General features: G+C 39.8%; 2 protein-coding genes across 3 annotated transcripts in view; both read left to right on the top strand.

The window, feature by feature from the left end:
* The first annotated feature begins 406 nt into the window (after positions 1-406).
* On the top strand, positions 407-6,596 carry LOC130170410 (endomucin-like). Its single transcript, XM_056377661.1, has 4 exons — positions 407-563; positions 1,603-1,953; positions 2,771-2,934; positions 4,974-6,596. The coding sequence occupies exons 1-4, from the start codon at positions 503-505 to the stop codon at positions 5,016-5,018; spliced, it is 621 nt and encodes a 206-aa protein (XP_056233636.1). The 5' UTR covers positions 407-502; the 3' UTR covers positions 5,019-6,596.
* Positions 6,597-8,482: 1,886 nt separating this feature from the next.
* The window catches only part of LOC130170627 (cAMP-specific 3',5'-cyclic phosphodiesterase 4D-like), a 97,841-nt gene continuing 81,303 nt past the window's right edge, over positions 8,483-25,020 (top strand). For both annotated transcript variants that reach the window (XM_056378117.1, XM_056378115.1), the window contains exons 1-3: positions 8,483-8,657; positions 15,941-15,991; positions 24,126-24,328. In XM_056378117.1, coding sequence (XP_056234092.1) covers positions 15,977-15,991; positions 24,126-24,328 — 218 coding nt within the window. In that variant the 5' untranslated portion in view covers positions 8,483-8,657; positions 15,941-15,976. The remainder of the gene's footprint in view (positions 8,658-15,940; positions 15,992-24,125; positions 24,329-25,020) is intronic.

The following is a 25,020-nucleotide window of genomic DNA, read 5'->3' as shown; positions in this document are numbered from 1 at the left end:
TTTTTTTCAATCTATATATATCTATGTATTTTATCTTTTATTTGATTTTGTGCAAACAAACAATATGAATAATACTTGAAAGATGTTTAAGGGATTTCATCTGCACAGAGAGTAAAACGTAACATTATGTGCATCAGGAAAGAGCAGCAGCAAAGAGAGTATTTAGAAGCACCAAAGTCAAAGTTGTTTTCGGGACAACATGAATCTTCACAGGTTAGAGCACGCAGCAGCAGAAATCAAGAAAAACAGACTTAAATGTCACTTGAAATACATTAGAAATAAAAAGCTGTGAGCTGCGCTGGTGTGAATAACAGCAGCAGGGATGGAGCTATTAGCAAACACAGAGCCTTATTCAAACAGTGATGAAAGATTTGATATGCACCAACCCAACATTTAGAGCACTCCTCCTCAGGCATTCAACACATCCTGCTGTCAAGGATGTAGTGTGTCTGTGTGTGCTTGAATGTTGCCGTTATGATCGTTGATCTTTCCCTGTCTCAACATGCCTGCAGCGATGCAACTCATTGTACTGGTGTCCCTGTTTGCGGTGACAGCCTGTAGAGGTAAGTCAACATTTCACATTTTTACCCGTGTTCGCTCGTTTGGGAATTTGCCTGAACGTTATGTTGAAGTCTTATAAAGATGCAAAGTTATGCAAACAGGAAATGTCTTGCAGTGAGGGGGAGGTTCAGCAGGTTTGTCTGAGGTAGTCTGGTTGCAGGTTTTCCCTCAATATGCAGGAAACAGTTTTTACACCTAAAACAGTAACATCGATCAGTGTTTGAGCCCAGTTGTTAAAACATGCAGCCTTGTACTAAGCCTTTATATTCAAGAAATATAACCATGTGTGTTGCAAAGTTTGTTTCTCTGCACTTTGTCCCATACATTTCATTACAGTGAAATATGAACTGCTAACAGTAAATCATAAGAGGAAGTTAAAGTAAATGGAAAGGTCATGTCTGGGTGGAAACTGGTGCAAATATTTGATCAGTGAGAGTGCTCCTGAGTTAAACCACTACTGCAGTGTCTGGTACTTAAGCACACACACGTACAGCTGACTGCCAGCCATTTTTCTGAATCACCAGTGACCACAAATCATTACCTTACCGGCTGTTAATTCTGCTTTATTAAACACAGTCAACAGCCTCATCTGAACCTCTGACTAAACTGTGACTTAATGACAAGAGAAGGGCTTAAATAGTTGACCAAACAATCTCACCTCGAGGTCCTACTTCGATCAAACAACACAGTCTTCATCAACAGACGCTTGTTTGGTTGTTGTCGCATATTTTCTGCCAACTTAAAGTTCACTTGAGTGCTATTGACCAGCTGCTAGTGTGTTTGGGTTTTTCAAAAATTGCCTCCACTGAGTATATTTAACGAAAATTGGACGCTTAGCTGTGTAACTGAAGGTGGATCCACAGTCCCCTTCAGTGCATACACATAATTGATATACACATAATTCACTACGCCTTTGCTTTTAGTTTAGCATATCAGCTTTGTTATCTTAAAAAGCCTCCAATCACACTCCACCAGCCTTATCTTCATTAGGTCTGAATGCTGTGCATCATCACATAGTTTGTGCTTTTTGTTTCTCTGCAGCTCAACCACCAGCTTCAGCCACAAATGCTGAGCACCACACTAATCTGACTGTGAGAACGAAAAATGATGTCATTTCATCTACTGTGAAAACCACCAACACATCACAGCAAACTACCCCACACCAGATAAGCACAACAGTCACTTCAGAAAAAATGTCATCATCACCACCACTATCCTCCACGTCCCCACAAACACCCAGCAAGACAAAGGAAACCAACCCCAGCCGTCCTCCTGAGACTACAAAGACCAACAAGACGTTGGACGAGACAGTTTCCCCGAGATCAACACCCCCACAGGCGTCAGGATCACCAAACGTCACTGCAACCACCACCGTGAACACAACAAGTCCAGGTCAGACCGCTGTCAGAGCCCAGGGTTAATTTGTTCTTCTGAACCATCTGTCGTCATCATCTGTCCACACTGTAGTGAAATTCAAGTCATTTGTAGGAAGAAGGTGCTGAATTTTTTCTTTAATAGTCAAAATTTTATTTGTAAAAAAGGTCATGATGTCATTACTACTGAGGGTTAATAGATGACTCAATAGAACTATGACTATCTGTCAGGCTGGTTAAAGTACTGAACAGAAACCTGTTCTTGTCTCATTAGGAAGTACAACACAGTGAGGCACAGTTTCTGAACATGGGCTGTGTGCAGTTCTGTGTGGATTAAGCACTTCGATACTTTCACAGTATTTATTTAGCACCTAGACCAGCTTTATAATAAAAAAAAGACATGGAAATCTCACTTTACAATATGGGACCTTTAACAAGGAATTTGTCGCTCTTTTTTCTGTTAAACTTCCTTCCTCCCGAGGTCCCGTCATAATTACTGTGGCCGCTAAAGGTCATCTAATGATAAAACTAAACAATGGGTTGTAATAAGCAGTTTGCACGGATGACCTATGGGCTCACAGGACAGTCTCGCTAGTTTAGTTTGCAGTAAACTAATCTCATGAAAATGAATTCTAAATGAACAATCACACCACAGCTGTAATAACAAAGAGCACTGCTCTGGCAGGACAGTACATAGAGTGATGTTTTGTAAATTTCACATTGATTATAATGTATTACACACTTTGGATGCCCTGTGCTGGCAAATGTAGAGTTGCAGGTCTTTTGTTTACTTTTTTCAGCAGAGACAGAAATGTGTTTTTTTGTCTCTCCCTCAGCTCTTTCACATGACCAAGGAAAAGGTGACTTGGCAACAAATCCCGGCCTTGTGGCCATCATCTGCATCTTTTGTATTATCCTTGGCCTCGTGCTGGTGGTGGCGTCAGTGAAATGTGTCCGATCATCAAGATCCAACTTTGAGAGGCTTGACGATGTACCGATGGTGAGTTAGAAAACTTTTTTTGGTAAAACTCATTTTAAACACTTAAATTTCATACAAATACAATATTTACAAATCTGGGTTCATGACACATTTGATTATGCATTTGTTTAAGGCATGCTAGCGGTATTGATCAGCCAGTTGATCCAGACTGAAATATCTCAACAGCTATTGGATGAATTGCCATGAAATTTTGAACAGACATATTTTGGTTGATGACATATTAATGACATTTCCATCAGCCCTGACTGTATGTGTGTTCATTGCTAATTAGTGTTGATATTAGCATGCTAACACACCAGTATAAGATGATGAACATGGCATGATTTATATCTGGTAAGCATCAGCAAGTTTGCATTGTGAACATGCTGAGGTTAATATTTAGCTGAAAGCATTACTGTGCCCAAGCACAGCCTCACAGTGTCACAAGCATGGCTGCAGACAGTCTTGTTTTATATTGGATGCCTTTGACTGCCAAAATCTTGTAGACATGACAATTTGACATGACACAAACTTGTGTACCTCTTGAACATCTTGTCCAGTTCCTACCACATTTAGACAAGGAAATTGCAAATCAACTCCAAGTGAAGAAGGAAGCTAACAAATAAAACATATGAAACTAAAAACCAAGAAGAATACACAATAAACAATGATATGAAAAAAAAATATAGGAAGGTTTTTCCTGGTGTGTGAAACTTGCCTAGTATTTCCACCAGCAGGGGGCAACACCAACAACATGAACAAGCTGTAACTGGCAGTGGTACATTGTCTCACTTTTCTGAACTGTGAACCCTGGCAGTGTGTGAAGGCTTGCATTTAAAGCATTTTTACTAGCATGTGTCATTTCTTCCTTTCCCCTCAGCAGTGAGCACAGTGGTTTGCTGCTCTCTTTCTTTACACAAACAGGAAGGCTGACTAGAAGTCTGACAAACAGGACAGTGTATGGTGAGCGTGTGACAGCTAAGCACTTTCTTAGGAAATGAAAGCTTGTCATTTGCACTCCATCAGTGTGTCAGCAAGTATTCAGACACCCCAGATGATTGAAGTGAAAGTTTAACCAAGAATCGGGGCTCCACCGTGTAAAAAACAGAGACAATTTCTCACCAGAGGTGCAAGAAAAACACTCCATAGAATAACTGTCACCAGCTGTCTATAAATCTTTATTGCCACACGACTGCAGATGCTGTAAAATGCTTTCAGGACATTGTGTTGGAGCAGAACAGAGTGTACAGAATATGAACATAAACCACAGCTCATGCAGCACATGGTCAACAGCATATGGGTCCAAACACAAAAACAGTTGATTTTGCAAACCGAGCAGGTGATGATGAAAAGACGACTTGCAGGTTTAATAAGTGACAGGTCTGCTACATTAAAAAAAAAAAGTGATGGACTGGGTATTGGAGCAAGTCGTTTTGGTGGTGGGTGGTGGGTTGTATACTATTTTAATGAGAAATTACTTAATTGAATGTTGTTTAATAACGGCTTTTGTATTATTTCAGCAAAATTTACTTATTTTGATATTGTCATTAAAAAGGTTACTATTTTCTATCTAAGAAAATACGGAAAGGACAAAAAAAAAAAAAGGTTTCTTTTTAAAAGAAAAACAAACATGATATAAAAATGATTTGTGTCCTTGAAAAAATAACAAGAAAAAAATCTATTTTCCCTGCCTGTGATTCACAACAAAATCAAACACATTTTAACATTAACCAGAATTTTTCAAGGGAAATATTCACACATCCAACTATCTCAGATGAAGGCGTGTTAGAAAGTGTCACTTCAGTCTTGAGAAACAAAATCCTGCACACTGCTCTTGCTCAGCTTCACAACTTATTATATACGAAGGTCCAGAGGAACCGAAACAGTTACACAGACTCCTCATGTCTAGCTGAATCACTGTTAAGTTTAGCTCAGTTGGTAAGGCAGGTTTGTAACACCACATGTCCAATTCAGTCATTGTAACATTTACAGTATGTTGCAGGTTATTAGGGATTGTTTCTTTCACTTAACCCCTTTGTTGTTTCCTTCCGTCTCTCCAGGGCAAAGTCAATGAACACTCTCCTTTCGCCCAGTACACAAAATGACAGAGGAGTCTTCATCAGACGCCAAAGTCCAGGAGGAGTCAGGTCTGCTTGTACGAGCCTGATGTTTCTGAACACAAAAAAACCCAAACGTCTTCCACACAAGCAGTGACTCCAACTTTAGGTGCACAAGAAAAAGACAGCTTTTATTGTTTCCTCTCAGGCTCTTATTTCTTTACAAGGCACTTTTGTCAGTGACAATGAATATTTCTGCCTCAGCTTTGACCTTTGATCTATTAATCTGGCTGCTTGTAATTCTGCTGATTTTGGCTCTGAAGTTTATTTCTCTGTAGTTTCTTCAGCCTAAAAGGTACAAATGTAGATATAATGTTCCCCAGATTGGTCCTATATGTCCTCGTAAGCACTTAAAATGAATAATTGCACTCTTACATGTAACAAGTGATGTTATAAGTACACTATACAGTAAATTTTATGTTTCCATAAATATTTTATGATATGCACACTTGCAGATTTTTGTTGTCAAGGAAAATGGAAGGTGTATTTCCACCGTTGAAAGTGTATGAAAAAGTAATGCTATCTGCGTGTGCAAACGCCTTTTTGGGCAATTCAAATAATTTGTATCATATAATTTACTGCCAAATATGGCATATAAATAATGTCTTCTCTGGCCTGAGACCTCCACTGCAGATTGTAGTTTAAGTCCTACAAACAGTCTGAGACAGAAATAAACTGATTGCTTGAATTATATTTGTATGGAGGCAAGTGAGGGGAAAGTGAGGGGAAAAAAATCTATTTTCTAAGTCAGCTCTGAATTGTTTTCTCTCCTATGTTTATAACTAAAGAAGAGGTTGAAAAAAAGTTTTGCAAGGATAATCTTTCTAAAGTTCCTTAATTGTTTTTTCATCTGTGATACTTTAAAAAGTGATTTTTGTCTTTTTATCAAGAAAAACAGGATGGCTTCCAACCCCAGTCTCCTAGTTGACCCACTCATCCACCACAAGCTGCTTGATATGTGGACTTCATTGCTCATTATGCTACCTCACCTGACTTCCTCAAGCTTTTCAGAAAAAGAAAGAGTAATGTTAAATAATTTGCTAATATGAATATATATATATATATATATATATATATATATATATACACACACACACTGTAAACCACTACCCTCTATATATGAGGGTAGTGGTTCACTTCAGCCTCTTGTGGCTGAAATGAGTATTACAACCAACAACAACCTTTTTTTTACCTGCCAAAACCTTTTTTCACGTGCTTTCCCAGATGGAAAAAATTAAGGAACCTTAGAAAGATTATCCAGACAAAACATTTTTTACTTGTTCTTTAGCCATAAACACTCATTCATTCTAACCTCCAATACATACACCTCTCCTTATTGATGACACACAGACTTCTTCCAGTCAAGGATAAAATACTATAACTAGTTTCATCTTTCATACTTTTTTTAATCAGTTAGTTTTACGAAGTGTTTATGCTCAGGGATTGCCGTAAATCCATGCTTTTCACCCCAGCCTCTTCTGCGGGCATTATAGACTTGCTGTCAGACAGATGTAAAGTACATAATTGTGATGTTTTCAATAAAATAAAATGAATATTACCAAAACACATTTTTTAAATTTATTGTATTTTGGTATTCTGGTTGTTGCGATCCCTGACTTATATTGACTGTCAGCCACACTCTAACATGTCAAGTTTCCCCAGATAGATGACTCAGACTCCAGAGATAAAGCATGTCGGCTGCAGAGTTTGATAGTGGGGAATACCGAAAAAAGGCAGAGCCACTAAGGCGACTGTGTCTCTGTGGACAAACTGTATATGTGTCTGAATCACTTTGTGGTCTTGGTATCTTTAACTCACAACTAAGACACTTTGCCAGTAAAAGCATAAGAGGGACAAGTCGAAATCTGAGGTTCTTGCCCAAGTTGTTTACCTAATATCTATAAATCTGACTAACATATATCTTAATTACATCTGTGAGCACAAAAGAATCCTTAAGTCTTTTTAACTTTTTTTGCATCTTAGACGATTGCAAACATTATTTTCACCTAATATATGAAGACTGGCACTAGATGTTTTTTTTCAAAATTATTATTTTCTCTTCTGCGATCTTTTTTGTTGACCCACTTTCACTTGTAATGTGCATAAAATCACTACTTGTGCTGAATTAAAAAATGGTTTTAATGTGGTAAATTAATTGAAAAGAATAGTGCTTTAATCCCATGTATAATGAATAAATTGAGACGTTAACAAAGAAATGATAGATAGATACAGACATCAGCAGACACTCTGTATCCACCCTGGTGATGCTCCCCTGGGCCTTCACTGCAGCAACTTTTAGCTGCTTTCATGCTGTTGCTTCCATCAGCAGTGCAATCATCAATAAATGCCAGTGTGTCAGTCCATGTGTATATGCCCGAGCTATAACCAGCATCATGTTTGACAAATGAGGTTGTGGCTTTGGGTCATGGGCCGTTAGTTTTTTTTTTCTTCCTCACTATCGTCTTTCCATCATTTTAGAGGCAGATTTTTGTTTCAGATTTTGTTGCAGAACTCTACCAGGTTCTTTTTGAATGTTTTTGCATAGTGCGACCTGGCTTTTCTGATTTTGAATCTAACCAGAGGTTGGCATGTGGTGAATCCTCTGAGGTCAGGAGGAGACACGTATGCCTACATCCTGCAGAGCATTCTTGACGTGCTGTGCAGTCCCAGTGGTTTTTCTTCACCATGCAAATGATTTTCTGGTCATCAACAAGCCTTGTGCTCCTCTGTCATCCAGCTCGTTTGCTGTTTTCTAATTTTAGTGTACACCTGCTTATTTAGAACATACATAATTGCTGGTTTTGGGTGAACAGGTATCTCTGACAGATTTTTGCTTTCGATTGAGCCTCATTATCTTCTTCACATGCATGCTTACCTCTGCACTCGTCATACTGGACAGACAACTGCACCTCGGCGTAAACTCCCTGTCAACTCAATGCCCAATAAACATTTAGCCTAGCAGCCGTACTACTTCTGAGCCCTTGCAGTTTGGACACAATGTGTTAAAAGTGACCCACTAAGTTCTTTGTAAAGTCATTTAAACTGACTCAAAATAAAGCAGAGACTTGGCATTTTAATATGCTGAACAGCCTGAAGAATAAAATAGCTGTCCGAACTCTTACAGTCAGAACTGCAGATAGATATTAAGGAGTCACTGTGGAGGAGGCAATAAATCAGGGACAAAAGGTCAAGAAATCTGACTAATGATGAAAAACATGCAATACGCCTGTGTGACCTAAATAAATGATAGATAAGAAAACAAAGAAGGAGATTATATATGTGCGAGGTGTCATGTCATTTACTGGCTACACCAGCAGGCCAATGCTGAGCAGTGGAGGGGTAAAGAGCTACTTCAGCAAACCTCGTGGTTAGTGTAGTAAAGTTGTTTACGTCCCACGGCCACATTTCCTGTCATGTGACCCGACAGTCCACGTCACAGTGACGCTCGGGCACGCAGCGCTGCATGTCGCAGAGTTTGAAGTCTAACTAACTAACGAACTAACTTGCAGCAATAAAAATGGAAAGCAGCGATAACCGCGGCAGCATTACCTGACACAAACCTCGGGCTGGTGAGGCAGTGTTTTCCCGAGAGGAAAGCCCGCGAGAGAAGACGACCGGTTCCCTGAGGTGAGTCTTTAAACATGTACCACCAGATTTCAAAACTGTGACGGCAGATGCGCTCAAAGATGCGGCTGATGTCTTTAACATGCACACGTATCCCATTAGATAGTAAGCGAGAAAGCTGAGGGGCTGACAAAAAACAAGATTCTTTTAAAACCATTGATTTCTCTATGGGAGTGTTGTGTTATCCCTTTAGTTTTTGGGGGGGCACACAGCCTATCTGAGACACTCAACATTGATTTTAGACCGATGATATCTTAATGAATGTAATGCCCAATCACTTTTAAACACTCATATTGAATTTAATAGTGTGTTTGTGTTGCTTTACAGTATGTTTTCTTTAATATCCCTGTAAAAACAAGATTTATTATAATGGAAGTTCTTTTCTGACAAACTGTTATACTCTCACATGGCCTCACCCTGCAGTAATATTTGTATAATATCCTCTGTGGTGTTTATCATAACATCAGTGCAGCACGTATTCAGTATGATCACTATGATCAGTTCGAGTAGTCTCCGGTCACAGTTGCATTGTATTGCATTCAACGTAATGTAAGCTGCAGTCGTTTCTGTGGAACTGCTGGACTAATTCAGCTTCATGAGCAAACCAACATGGAATGTATTTCCCCAAAATATTTATGCGTTCCCTCCTCCTGTCTTTATCTGCTTCCTTCCTCCGTATCTGCTTCCTTCATTCTGTCTCTATAACCCCCACACAGACGGTCAGAGACAGTCTCTCAACAGTTTGACAAAGTCTAATCCCTTTCTTTCTTTTTTTGTCTTAAAGGGAAGAGGGAAAGATTTAGCTAAAACATTATCTCATTTAATCTATCTATCATCATTTCTTTTGTTTGCTTTATCTCCATTTCATTGACTCTCTGCCCCCCCCCCCCATACATTTTCAGAATCAGATGTCAAAGTGTGAGAAAAAAAAAAAGTCATTTTTCTCACTCAATTCAGTGTGCAGCGACTTGTCTCTACTTGATTTCACCAGTTCAGTCCTGTCTGGGACTGTTTTAGTTTGTTTCATGGAATTCATTGCATTATATATGAACTCTATTCAGTTAGGGTCCTTTTTTATTTACTGAACTATGTCTTTTTTCTGCTCACTGTTGTTACATTTTATGGGCAGAACAGTAAGAAAAGTGCAAATATTCAGAGAAAAATCCACATATCCAGAAAACAGTTTGGTGTTTAGTGATAAGTCGGCTGTTTAAGAACTCAGGGACAGTTGCTGTATTCTTGTCATTTCTGAGTTGTGAAGTGTTTCTGTTAGTGATTATTTCCAGCCTCTATCCATCCAACCATTAATGGGAGTTATAAGGTTTCTCCAGTAAAATGCGTAAAACTGCTTTCCTCCACACTTAAAGTAGAGTTACATAATTATGCTCAGAGCTTCTAGCTGTCTCCACAGGGTTGAACCCGTTGTGTCCGACCAGTTTCTCTGTCGTGGGAAACTTTGGGAATCCTTCAGTATCATCAATTTAACAAGAGGCACGGAAAACCCGGCATAACTGTCCTGTCCGTGTCCAATAGATGGCATCCTGCTCCAGCACTAAGCTGTCTCCTCTTGTTCTTATCGTCCATCACCATCTGAGGCTGTTTGATCTGCAAACATTTGCAGAGCCAAAGCCTAAATCGGCTTTTGTCTGTCTACATGACTCACTGGTAATTTAACTGAAAATGGCGTTTGTCTCGTCACTTCCTCAGAAATCACTGGTGAGAATAGGAGGAGGTTTTGAGAAAGAAAAAAGAGCTTTTATTGACATGCAACTGAAATACAGACCTGGTTTGTCAGTTTAAGTTTGTCACATCAGTATAATTTTTTCTGTAAGGGGGGGGGGGGGGGGGTACTTGCAGTACTCAAATTGCATGTGTCTGTGTGTATGTATGGAGGAGGGGAACAACAGGACAGACTGGAAGTGTGACATTTTGACTTGAAAATGCAGAATTGCTGTTGTGAAACTCAAAACCAGAACTTAAAGCAGACTGATATGAGATGACTCTGAGGAAATAAGACTACAGCAGAAAGCAAAACTGAACAGAAAACATAGAAGTAGAGCAGAAACACACCTGTATAGATGGACTATGACTCACTGTAGTCCTTCGGTGAGTATTGTCTAACTATACTTGCACAAGGAACTATCCTCGGTTTGAGTTTGACATCTCGGTGAGAAACACTTACTCAGTGTTAGCTGGAAACCCACAAGTGGTTTTAGCTGAGCTCCTTCCTCTATAATACAAATATATTTGACCACAGTGGAGGTTAAATGCCTCTCAATATTCTCTAACTAGTTGAATTTGAATTTTTTTTTAGTACAGAACACAACTTTTTAATTCAAATCAAATCAAATCAACAGAAACAGATAAAAGCTAAAATTAAAGTTTATAAATGAAGTCAAGAATAAAAGAAACATATAGCCTTGATCTGAGAAGAGCACGAATAAAGTGATGGTGGATGTGAAAGTGAACTCAGATAAAATGCCATTTGTAGTATGAAGGACTTCAATACAAAATCCTGTTGTAGCAGTAAAAGAAATGAAATGATGCCAAAATGTGTACGGCAGCTAATCGTTTCGAATTAACTGCTGAAATTATTAAAGCAATAGACATTTGACATTTGAAAAGTAAGCTTTCTTGCAGAGTCAGATGAGAAGATTGATACCACTCATGTCTCTTTGATGTGTGTGAAACTACAGCCAGCAGCTGGTTAGTTTATCTTAGCTTAGCATAGCACAAAGACTGAAAGCAGGGACAAACAGCACACAACACAAACATAGGGTAAAAACAACAAACTGTGGTTTTATGGGGAGTTATGTAGCTGACTGTTCCTTAGCTGGAGCAGTCACTTTTTGAAGTCTTGTTGACTGGCAACCTCACTTTGACAATAAGAGAGTGAATAGGCATATTTTCCAAAAAAACTCTTCATTTAATATTCTATTAAAAAGTATATGCATAGAGATAAGACATAGTGTATAACCACAGTAATAATTCATAGAGCTGTGTGTGTGTGTGTGTGTGTGTGTGTGTGTGTGTGTGTGTGTGGGATGAGGGTGGGGTGTGAATCACGCTTTCCCTCCCGTTTCACAGTGAAGCTCTTGAACGTTGCTCAGACTCTTTGCAGGCCTTATCAGCTCTGGTTTTCACAAGCCTATCTTCTGTCTTCTGTGCGTCACCACGAGGACAGCATCACAAGACGCCTTGGGTGTTCACTTTATGGTGGTTTGATTGTTGGATTTAAGGACACCGCTGCTGAGACAGTTAATCATTACAGACTCTTCTGTGTCAGGGCTCAACTCACACTGCATGCACTTGCACAGCATTAGATGGCTGCACCATGACGCAGAGCATGAGGCTTTGAAAAATGTTAAATTAGAAGCATTTCAGTGTTTAAATTCACTGTCACTGCTCTAAAAAATGATTGTAAAAAAAAAAAAAAAACCCACACAGACTACATAGCTTATATTTGTGTTACAGTTGATAGGAGCACTGTTTGCATGTTTTATCATGAAAGCTTCGGTGGTTGACCTTCCTAATGCCCATGCCTTTAATGAAGCACTAATTACACACTCATTAGGATCTGAGAGCTCGCCAATTAGGCACCTAAATACACCAACCACACAGCAGGCATCAAACTGATAACATTATTAATGGGCTCATTCCATTTTGGTGTTTCGGGGAGTCAGGGTCCTGGTACAACTACATGGAAAATATTGAAAGTATTAGTTACATGAGACAAGTGAGTGTTTCCTCTATGATTAATGAGGTCTGGTTATGCATGAGAGAGTCGACCTGAAAGTCGTCATCTAAATTTGACAGCAGAGAAACAGAAACAGAGAAAAGGCAGGCTGTCATCATTTTGAGAAATGAGACGATGCTTTAAAAAGAAACAGACAAAAATGTCAGAGTCTTGTTGCTGCACAGAGGCTGACACTGTCAGAGAGCATCTTGAAGCTGCCAAGAGCTGTGATCAAAAAAAGGTCTGGCAGGCTGTAGTGGAGCACATCAGGAGGCGGAGGGTTTCCAGGCAGGCACGCTGGAAAGCATGAAGGATCAACTTTTTTTTTTCTTTCTTGGAGGCAAAAGAAATAATGAATACAGTGAGTTTCAGGGAAGTGTTTCAGAGTGTGCATGCTTCTGTCAAGGCTGGATAATCCTCTAATTTTGATATATCAATAATAGGTCTTTTTCATGGCTGACATTTCGACATTAGTAGAAGGAACTATTGTGGGTGCCCCTGGTTCTGGAAGTAAGAGTCCCATTCATTTTTCTCATAGGTATTGTTACATGACAAAAGTCGGAGTATTTCCAGGATCTGCATTAAACTCTAATGGATGAATCCTGAATCCATAAAACCGTCCAAAAAATGTCCCTTTTTTTATTTTATCCTGTGACATGTCAAAACTTCTTCCATTAAAAATAAAATCCACATAGGGACAGATGATAATGAGGTATGTGCATGGGATGTTTTCGTTCATTTAACTGCAGCAGCTGAAGAGAAATATGAAATATTTTAAAAAATGCCTTCTGTGGTAATGTTGAGAAATACTTGAAAAACACCTGGATCGGCACCTGGACTCTGCTCCTTTGTTTCTTTGTTCCTTTAGTCACGGCATGAATTTCTACATTTAGCTGAATCTGTGAACAAGAATCTGAGATATTGTGCTAGAAAAAGATAATTACCTCGGTGGAGGCCACGAAAGCCCAGAAAGAGATTGTGTGTTTTCCCTTATTAAATACAGATTAAATCTCAGATATGTTTGGATTCAAGCGAGTATCATGCTCTCGCTCGAATAAACACCAAACTGTGATACTGTTGTAGAGTTTTGTGTTAAGATTTATGATTAATCCTGTACATTCCAGTCACTTTCCTTTGTAAGATTATGCAAACACCACGTACTTTTAACATTTAATGGCTAATTCCACATGTCAAATATGAAAAACCTTGAATGTACAGTCTAGGATCGGCCTCCAGCATGTGAACAGCAGGTGCTGTTCACTGTTGGGTTTGGTGAAGTGCACAGGCTGCTTTTCCATGGAGACATGCATGTTTAGTTGAAGAAGCTGCAGGAGAGAAATGAGCGGCATGTATGATCTCAAGCTCATGTGTCATTGTCAGAACAGTGAGGTGTGTTTTTTGCAGACCTTCAGATGCAGAGGAGGATGCAGCAGATGTCGAGGAACAAAGACGGAAAGCAGAGTCCATCCTGTGTTAAATGGCTAAACTATGCAAAAGCATAAGTATTGGTTTATATCCACATTAAAATCATCATCTGTAATCTTAACATGATAAGACACTGGAAGGCAGCACAGAAAGCACAAGTGTAAATTTAAATATATTATTATTTTACACATGTCTGATAACTTGATACACAGTAGCTGACAGATTTGGAAAAAGTTTGTTGTGAAAGTTTTATTATATATGCAAAATAAAAAAATAAAAATGAATTGGTAGATTGAATGGACAATTATGGCCTAGAGGGAAGTTTAATAATCCATGACCTTGATAGACTCCAGCTGAATTACAACAGATCATACTGATGAAACTGAAACCTCAGACACAAATCTCTGGTTCGGCTCGTCACGTCTCGTCCCCTGGAGCTACAGTAGGTTGGAACTGACAGAAACAAAGTCAGATTTGGAGTCCAGAGTACAATAATCTAATGAAAGTGGAGCCAGTGCAGAAATATCCAGTGAAGCGTTCATATATCAGCACAAAGAATACTGGAGGAGGAGGAAGGGAGTTGTCTATTAAAGGAGCATTTCACTGACTTTACACATGAAGTTCAGTTTACGCCAAGAAAACTGTCGTGTAACGTCGTCTGTGTTTCTGGAAGTTTTCACTCTCTTAAAGTCTGATTAACTTACGCTGAAAGTTACAGTGATTTATTCATATATTTTTTAACAGAAAACCTGTTTTACAAACTAAACGGATTTGAATTTTTGAAATTTTGGAGTTTGAAACCTTTGGGTTTTGGTAGTCTCTGGCTCTTCCTGCATGTTGGAGTGTCCTTGAGTGAACACACTCTGGATGATGTGTATGTGTGTGTGTGCGTGTGCGTGAATATAAGAAGGAATGCAGCCAGAATTTAAGATTAACTGAGATCATTAGTCCAAGTCCAAGTCCTGAAAAATGGCCCATTAAGACTACATGTTAGTCAGCTTTATAACCACGACTTCATCTGACAAAATCACCATCGTCGCTAGGTGCTTTTTTTGAATAAAAGTGTGCTAAGTTGTCAACACTGCAGGCTGTAAACACCCCTCTAACAGAATCTGTTAGCACCTATTCATTCTGAAAGCACAATGTGGTATTGGGCTTACCAGTGGTGAACCTATGGTCAGTCAGTCAGTCAGTCAGTCAGTCACAGACATTTGCAATTATAAGACTTGCCCTGCTGTTGTATGCCAGCCAAAGATACAGACGACATCAGTGTCTTTTAATGGCAGCTACAGCTTCAGAGTGACGTGTTGGAAAGCACTGAGCACTGATCTCAGGTTTAAAGCACTGTGCAGTCCATTTACCATTTCATGAGTTAACATCCCTCGTATGAAGTGAGAAAGAATGTCCATGTCTCCTAATTTCATTTGGCTTGAAAGACAGGACAACACATTTTGTCCATGCTGTGAAGTGTGTTTGGTAATTTCTGTGTATTATACTAAATTGTTTGTTCCACTGGCATCTTATTAGCCAATGTGGGCTGAACACTTTGTGTGCACTTTGACTTGAAAATCAATAAATCAGTGCATCAAAGTAATAAAAGCGCTTTATACCATGTTATTTTCTGTCTAGACAGAAAGGCTTTTTAGCCTCTGTGGTGCCTCTGACGCGCTCATAGATCCATCCTCCATCATTCAGCACATGATCATGCCAGGCGGTGTTGATGAGTCATATGAATTCTTAATAGACAAGCCCTAGTCATTAATGTTTAGTTTAAGTTTATATAGGCCTTTTAAACTTTTTCTTCCTTATGTGTTTTTGAGGCCTCTATCTAGCAAAAATACAGAATAAGCAGAATAAGAAGTTACTTCTCATTCTGCTTATTCTGAATTTTTGCCTATATTTAATGTGATATACAAGTGCAAATCATCAGTTGGTCAAGGTGTGAAGAGAAAATTGGTTTGGATGCCAGAAATCTCTGTAGATAGCGAAGTGATGGGTGAGGAATTTGTCAGTGACTGAAAATAGAAAGATTCTCTTCATCTTGTCCTTTGAGACAATTTCAGTCTCTTTTGTTTCCTGCGTGTCATTAAAACCACCTGTTTTTGTTGTCTCATCTTTGTTTCAGTTGCTGTCTTTCTGCTGCAACAACTAACCAACATCAATGTCTCGGCTTGAGGTAAATAAGATTCATGGATTCCCCTCTTACACACACACACACACACACACACACACACACACACACACACACCCCCGCCTTATCAAATCTATATAGTTTACTTTGGTGATAAGTCGTACGTAAGACCCAAAACTCAGAATGACTCTGCAGCTGTGCGTCATGTCGTGTCTCTCTGTCAGATGATGACTGGGTTTGGAGTTGGATTACCTCACAACCATAAAAATTTTATCTCCACTTCAGGGCTTTGTTTACAGTTAATAAAGACAAAAGGGGCACTCACAAACACACACGAACATGAACAGAATCACATCAGTTGTAGTTTTTTGAAAAGCTAGAAGTGCTTTACGGTGCGTTTTAATTATTCCTTTACACAGGAGGGTGATCTTGCTTCCATACACTCTGTTGGTAAATTCGTCAGGTAGATGTGGCAACTAGGATGCAGTTTCACTTTGGGTGATTAGGTCCAAAAGTTACAGAAGTTACATTCAGCTTCCTGGGAGGTTACCAACAGGACTGCCCACAAACAGTCATTCTCAGAACAGATGCTGGTTTAGATTTTGTTAATACGTTAACTATAAAATCCATAACTCTACAAATTAAAAACTAATAGAACTAAATATTTGATCTTGCGCAGTTATGTGTCAAACCATGACTTCTGGTGCTGAATGCTCTTTAAATATATACATTTTAAAAAAATTATATTTGGAGCAGCAACTGTAGAAGTTAGTTCACAAAGTTGATGCTCATCCTGATGCGATACCTCAAATGATGAAAAGAATGTGGCAATGTGAACGAGGAGCTTTATAACGAGTTTTAGCTCAGTGTTCGCAACTGTACGGTTTTAGTTCAATGCTCTCACAACGGTGATTTCAGCCTCTGCAGGCAGCTGTGTTTAGGCCAATTCAGAAGGCACCTGCTCAGCACCAACACCTGGATGACACTGTTAGAGACTAGCTGGTGAACACAGAGGAGCATTTAGCAGCTAAAGAGCCAGAAATTTCCCTCAGCAGTTGGTGGAGACTTGACTTAACAGAGCTAAAAGAAAGTGAGTATTGGACTTACATTCAACAGATGGCCAGAAACTCAACTCCAAACGAATGATAATGTTGTTAGGTAACTACTGGATATGTAAATAAACAACTGTTTAACAAAGTTCACCTTGCCAACTTAAAAGGTGATGATATGTTTCTACCAAAACAATCTGTTATTTCCGGTTTAACTGTATTTAATTTAAAAACAAAAAGAAATCCCCGTCCACAGGAGCATTTTATAAACTGCTTTATACACACAAGAATGTGTAAACAGCACAATCTTTGAGCAACCACAATGAGGCATAAATCAGTGCACTAAAGGCATTATATAAAAAAAAGGTTATTTTCAATGTCCCCACAAAAAGAAAAACCACTATGAACTTTATCTTTGAACAGTGGAAAAGAACCCGCTAACAGTGTTTCTTATAAACAGAAATCCAAGACACAAAGCTGCATTTTAACACTTTTTTATGCCTTGTTACCTCTCATTAGAAAACAAACCACATCCTTTTGAATCTAGAACTTTTAAGTGCATAAAATGAAAAAAGCCAAGTATATTCACCCCAAAAAATATTTAATTGAGGTCTAAATTATGAATATAGAGTTGTACAAAAAAAGTTGGAACTACAGTACTGTGCAAGGATTTTAGGCACTGTGGGCGTTTATATTCTCATCCATCTCACGACACCATCAGTCAGGTGTGGGATCGGCTCTAACTCACCGAAAACCTTTGCACAGGACTGTACTGTCAATAAAAAAGAAAAACAAATCAGTTTAAATCTGATGACAGAAGGTAAAGTTGCTTTATTCTGAACCACACAGCTGCTCTATAAGTTAACTTTTTCAGTGCTCTTTGGAAAATTCCAGCGTTGGTGAAAACATTCAGCTTCTGTCTGCCTGCAGAGTTAATTGTGGCACACAGGCCTACACAGAGAGGCAGGGTGGGGTGAGAGGGACAGGGTTGATTGGAGACTGGCTCTATTTATGGAGCCATGCTAATCATGCTCTTTGCACTCTCGGGCGTCATTATACATACGGGTGAATGTTACGGCTTTGCGTCAGAGGAACGGGCTTCTTCTGGCTGTCTGCTGTCATACACTCACATCACATGTCACACATCACACACACAGGCGTAAGTTTTATCCTGCTCTGCTTTTCTACCTTTATGATGAGTTCATATTCATTTTCCCAATGAGGAAAACAGAAACGCCTTTGATTTCAGAGTTAATGAAGGATCAACATGTCCTGATTAAATGCTCTTATCATCTCTGATTACATCATCAATCTGTCTCAGTGTGTGTCTGTGTGTGTGAGGGGATATAAATGTGGTGTGTACATGCGTGTGTGTGCGCAGTGAAGCAATAGTACACAGTATGTGTCAGGTGTCTTTATGTATGAGATCACAGTGTATGAGTGTATACATGCTGGGTGGAGCAGATGGGAGCCCAGTGGATTGTGGGATAACTGCTGTGTTAAACTTTGGATGTATGTTGGACTATGGTCAGAGCAGCAAGATGCCTGAGCTGCCAATGTTAGCACTCAACACACACACTAATACACACTCTGAGTATCCGGTACTGCCTCCTCAGATGTCAGAAAACCTCCACAGTGAGATTATCTGTCAGCTCAGGACCTTCACTGGGTTTTCTGTTCTATTTCTATTTTGACCAGAATCCGTCAGAGAAAACTGCAGCGTCAGGTGCAGGCATGCTTCATTTATCAGTCTTATCGATAACAGGAAACACAGGTCATAAATGTTAAACAACCCTATTCGTCTGATATGTTGAAACACCCTCTGACGCATCGAGTTGTTTGTTCTGAACACAAATGCTGAATTATGAAGGCATTTTGTGTGTTTATCTGCAAGAAAATGATGAGGGTCAGTGAAAAGTTTCTAAGAGTCAAATTGCAAGGATCTGTTTAGTGACATAAGCGCTTTGATTGACTGCAGTTGAGCACAGCTGCCACAGTTAAACAACAGACTAATCAACAAATTTTCTAAAAAAAAATTAGAGCAAGAGAGAGTGAGATAGAGAAAGAGAGAGACCAAAAGAGATTAAAGGATAGAAAAAGAATTATAAAACCATAAACCCAAGGCGACAAATAAATATAGAAATAGGCTGTAATGGAAATGAAATTAAGAACGTGACGTGCTAGAGAAGCTACAACTAAACTAAATCTGTATTTGCTGCAACAGATTGAAGACATTCTGTCGCATTGTTCTACTCGGATCGTTTAGCCGACAGAGCTGACAGAGTGTAATAAAACAATCAAGCTGTCCCAGCTCAGAGAGAAGATGTTAGAGGCTCCTGGTATGCTAGTTTTAAATGTATAATACATGGGGATATCTGTGCATAGTGTACGACTATTACATCATGGCTGTAGTGTGTTTTCATATAATACCAACAGTGCAGCAGAACTGTAATGAGAAAAATAGTGTTTTTTGAACATTAAAGCATGTGAACGTATTCTGGTTGGACCCCCCCCAAAACAGAATGAACCTTGAAATGGACCTTTAAACTGAGGTGATTAACTTGATCTCATGTTGATTATTATCTTACAGTGTAATATAACACCCTTTGAAAATCCTGTTTTCGCTGACCTTCAGCAGATGTAACTTCCCATCTTGCAGCACTGATGTAGGAGTGGACTCCGGGGTGTTTCACTGTAAAAGCCTCAGCTTTTACTGTGAAGTAAGCGTTAGCAGTTCTTTGTTCCAAACAATTGATGCTATAGTCATATAATTCCAGCAGTGACAATATTTGCATAATAAAAGCACAGAAATTCCACCACACACTAGCACTACAATTGTTTCCATCAGCATGCTGACACGCTCATAGCGGTTTACCATCTGAGTTTAGTTTGTTAGCATGTTAGCATGTTTGTTAGCACTAAACACAGAATACAGCAGAGGCTGATGGGAATGTAATTTCTGCAAGGAAAGGTAAGAGACAAATTGAAATTTTGACCTGAAGGTGGCAGTAGATTAAACCTTTAGGGGATCACCAGTCAGCAGGTTTTATCCTCCGAGAGCCATGAATGTCTCCGCAAAATGTCATATCACATCTTGAAATGTGAAACACATTTGTCAATCACACATTTGACTGAACTAATAAATGAAGTCGAGTTTGATGTTTGAAAATGTTTTGGCGACCTGAAATATCAGCCGTTAACATCAGGTTTAGGGGCCAGTCCCTCAATATTAAAAAGGAGAAGCTTATTTATAGGACTGTCATTTTAGGAAAGTGCTCAGTAATCTCACAGGGGGAAATCAGTCATAGAAGAAGCATAGAGACTATTCTTTACACCCTTAGCAGAGAAGGTACAACAGAATCAAATGCTGCCGTGGGGTAGTCTAAGGGTTTGAGTAATGACCTGAGCACTGATGCAGTTTAGGTTTGGAGTTTGATTCCCACTGTGTCCCGCCACACTGTGTTGAAAATACAACAGGCCGTTTAGGAGAGATTGTGAGTCATTAGCATCGATACAGCGCAGAACTCTTGATTAACGGAGAGACGTGCGGCGAGGTGCTGCCAGCACATTGGTTTTAAGAGGCAGATGCCTGCTGTGAATCTCCCGTCCCGTCTGATCACACACCGACCTTTCTGCCTCTATCTCATTCTCACTTCCTCTTTGTGGCTTGGTGGGAGATCTGCCAGGTGATAACACAAGCCAGCTGCTTCTTCTCTGCTGCTGATTGGCTGGAGGAAAATGTGTCAATCAGCGACAAAAGGAAAAACATGTTGAAATAAACCAACATGTGCGGAGGTAAATGAAGTTGTACTGAGCTGTAGAGGTGAAACTGTCATACCCCAAAAATGCCTCCTGTTTTGGAGGGAAAATATCAGATCAGTGCATGAGAAACAACAGCCCACCGTAAATACAGAGGAGACTGGTTTTGTGGTGGTATCACTGGCTGTAACGTTTAGTTTGAATCATCAGTAAATCATACTAAAAAACAGAAGGAAAGATCTTTCTGTGCCACAGTGAGCAGATTAAATGTTAATGGACAAGTTGCCTTATATTTTGCCATTCATCTATTTACACACCGATAACAAGGGAGATAAGTGGGGTTCAGTGTCTTGCTCAAGGACACTTTGACACATGAACAAGAGGAGCTGGGGACTGAACTGCCAACCCAGCAGCTAGTGAGCGACCCGCTCTACCTCCTGCGCTCTACGCAGTATGACAGCGTAAATTAGTTATCTCATCCAGGTGGGGATGTTTATATTTGTCGACCCAAAAAAACAGCAGTGTGTAACCGGGTTACAGTTGGCTCTCTCCAGAAAGCAGGTTTTATTTTCGTTAAATATCATGTAAACAAGAAACCCGGTTTCTGTAATCGGGGCAGATGTAAAAGTCAAATTGATCAACTGGATGAAAGAAAGAAGCAGCGATACATGTTCCTATTTAAAATAATGAGGAATTTAAAGGCGGTGAATTCTCTGTGAGTGTGACCGCTGTCTGAACAAAATCGACGTATAGTTTTGTATGAAATTAGAGGAAAGTTCACTGGTATCTACAGAGCAGCAGAGAGAAAACAAAGTACAGAATGAATTAAATAACCCGAACTGAAAAGAGAGTCTTGAGACGTTCTTCAATCACTCGATGCTGAGCTTGGTGGTTATTTCTCAGCCACAACTCAAGGTCCATTTTATATGGCGTGTTCACCCTTATCACGCAGCCTTCTTCGGATGGAACTGTAGGTGTTCAAACTTTCTATTATTCTGGCACTTTCTCATCCATCTGGGCTTTAAAGATGTGCTTCATCTTTGACAGACGGCATCCTATAGAACAACCTCAACTCATGGTCCAATTACTCGCTTTTTCAACAAGCATGAGTATAAATCCTGCTGAAGTGATTTCAGACACATGGGAAATCTGGACACTCAGTTTGTGGACAGCAACATCTTATTAGGCGATGTTATAGATGCAGCACCAGGTCTGCCAGTATGCCAGTATATTGTTATCAGCACTGCTTGTCAGACAGTTGAATAGCTTTGAAAAACATCCCACGCATGCACGCGCACACACACGCACGCGCACACACACACACACACACACACACACACACACACACACACACACACACACACACACACACACACTTTCCCAATGTCAGATTGGGGGAGTTTTGTCCTACAATCAAACCCACTTCACACCGTGGTTGGCCAGCTGTGCAGAGGTGAGAAAGTGATTTGAACATCTCGCTCAAGCTCTCTCTTTTCTTTTTTTTTTTCATTCTTTACGCAACCATTTCTGTCTCGGTTCATGTGAGCAACAAAGTGCAACACTATGGATATCTTCCAAAAGAGATAGTGTCTGGAAAGGTGCACCATCATCCACATATTCAAACAAAATCGCATCTCCCCAGCTTTACACCACCATCTTTGTGTGTGTCCAATCAGGTATAAACGTTTTAGATTTCCAACTAGGTTCAACAACATATTGTTTTAACTGCTCATGTTTGAGAATAACACGGCCCTTAGATGCCACAGTTCCAAGTCAACAATTCAAGTTTGTGGAGCATTATACGCAATACATGGGTTAAAATGCTCTGTTTGTATTGGGGTGGAGAATATAACCAAGGGTGCAACAAAATCTTTAGTAGTAGCATAGTAGTAGTATTTTCAGTAGCACTGGAGACAAAGACTATCTAATCTAAGGTGATGGGCATGTTGACGACAGGCCTGCCAGTCATATTTGGTTTTTGATGCTTGACAGCACCAGTCAAGGAAATGAAAGTTGGTTTTGCAGCATCTAGGGAAGCAGATCAATATCTATCAGTTCTCACTGAACCACCAGGTGGCAACTCCTTGAACTCCGCTGCAGCACAAATTACAGAAACAGGTGGTCTGAGCTGCTGGGGTCCCGGCCAAAATGGACATGGATTTTATGTGTTTTCTGAGGTGCTTCAATCTCTTTTGGTACTTTTTAATGGGGAGAAGTCATCTTTGGCCATGTGCTGCCTACACACACACACACACACACACACACACACACACACACACACACACACACACACACACTCTGAATTAGCCATACTGGTTTGTCAACCAGACAAAGCTGCTGTCTCTCCACCTGTCGTCTCTCCCCTCTGCTATCCATTACACTGCATCAGTGGATGTGAAATGGATTTGCAAGGAGAACTTGCAGAAAAGGCCAATTTAATGCTCTGGGAAGAAGACAAACAAACTACTTTCTTAATGTCAGACGTGAAAAGTGGGCTACGCCTGCAAAACCCACAAGGCAGATCAGGCAGATGCCACATGTCCCCGGATTAATACAGGTTGATTTATCATTGATTCTAAGTTATTTGTTGAACTATCTTCTAAGTGAGACAGCATACTAATTTCTGCATTTAGTTTATTATGGCAGCAATAATAAATTATGCATGTATACATAATGTATCCATGCATCAACAGTGATGTTTTGCAAACATATGGTAATTGTTACTGATTAGATGATATTTCATCATTTTTGCACATTAAAGTCTCATCTCTGATGTTTTATTTAGGAAGTTTTCAGTAATTTGTGTTATTGTTTACTTATTTTATATGATAGAGTGCACATTGTACTGGGTGGCCATATGAAACATATCTATAATAATAAACATTATGCTGTTAAATGTACAATTCATGTACATTGTGTAAAGTTGGTGAACCAGCAAATGAGCAAAAAAGCTATTTTTTGTCAGTGCAGTTGAATGGTATTGTTTGTGTTGTTTCTAAAAGTTAGACTTCCCCTACTGATATAAATCAGGCGGGCAAAGTATTAGTAACACCTCTCAGTGTAATTCAAAACAATTTAACAGCACTGCAAACAAACTGCAACCTACACAAGTCAAATCAGCACCTCTCCCTTCAACAAAAACTGAGGGTTTATTGCAGGACTCTTGTGTTACACTGCATTAGTTTTAACCGGGTGGACCTAATAAACTGGAGTCTATATTCTGTATCAGCGTGTTTCCAGTTGAAGCAATGCTATGTAACTTATACTCATAAATTTTAAGGCTAATAAAATAAAAATATCTCTGTCATATGCATGGACAACACTGAAGGTTTGGCCACTCATATTCTTCCTCCACCTCTCTCCTGGTGCAGGGTCGTCGGGAATCTCTCCCTGTGGCCCAACAGGCGGTGCGGCGGCGTTTCTCTGGCCCACTGCTGCTACCGCCATTGTGGAGACGACACTCCTGCCAGGAGCACCCGTGTGACACCCGACGACCATCTGCAGCACACGGCCTGCCGCTGGAGCGACTAGAAGTGTTGTACAGCAAAGCATTGGCCAGCCATGATGAGTTCCGGTCAGTGACACACATACATGTTTCTTTCTCTCTTCCTCTCTCCCTTTATTTCGTCTTTAAGCTGCTGTATAAGCTCCCTCTTACTAGGAGCTCATGTGCTCTTCCGTGGAGGGAGCTACAGGGGGTCCTGCCAATGAATGTTTGTCTCTCTGAGTTGGATCCTAGTGTGGAGGATAGTTGTGTATTTTGCTTCATGTTGTACATCACATACATATTTAATGAATGTGCTGTCTTTGGAAAGATGGGAGTGTGTTACTCTGGGGGGGCTGTACATACCGGGGGCCCATGGTCAGGCTAAATTGGCCACATGGCTCAGAAGGCATAACAGGTTGCGGGGTGGAGGAAGGTATTAATTAGGTTTTAATGGTCTGATCTCTGCAAAACTTGAGTGTGAATACTATGCTTTTGTAATGGAACTTGATGATGTGGTTTGTAGATGGGGCTGTTTGTAGCTTGATGGGGACTAAACTGGTCATCTGTCTTTTAATGGTATGCTTTGATGGAGTTTAATGTGTGTGTTAATGGTGCAGATTGGTATAAATCCTGTACATATGGAGATGAAGCACCTCTTCACAGTCATACTGTAATGGTTTCTGTTCAAGTATCTTATGTATCATATAAGTTTTGTAATTTATCTTAGGTGTTGTTATTCTGGTGTGTGCAGGGTGTTTGGTTGATCAGTCAAGTGAAAA

Source organism: Seriola aureovittata, chromosome 6, assembly GCF_021018895.1.
Source record: "Seriola aureovittata isolate HTS-2021-v1 ecotype China chromosome 6, ASM2101889v1, whole genome shotgun sequence".
Lineage (NCBI taxonomy): Eukaryota > Metazoa > Chordata > Actinopteri > Carangiformes > Carangidae > Seriola > Seriola aureovittata.
This window is presented reverse-complemented; position numbering and strand designations above follow the sequence as displayed.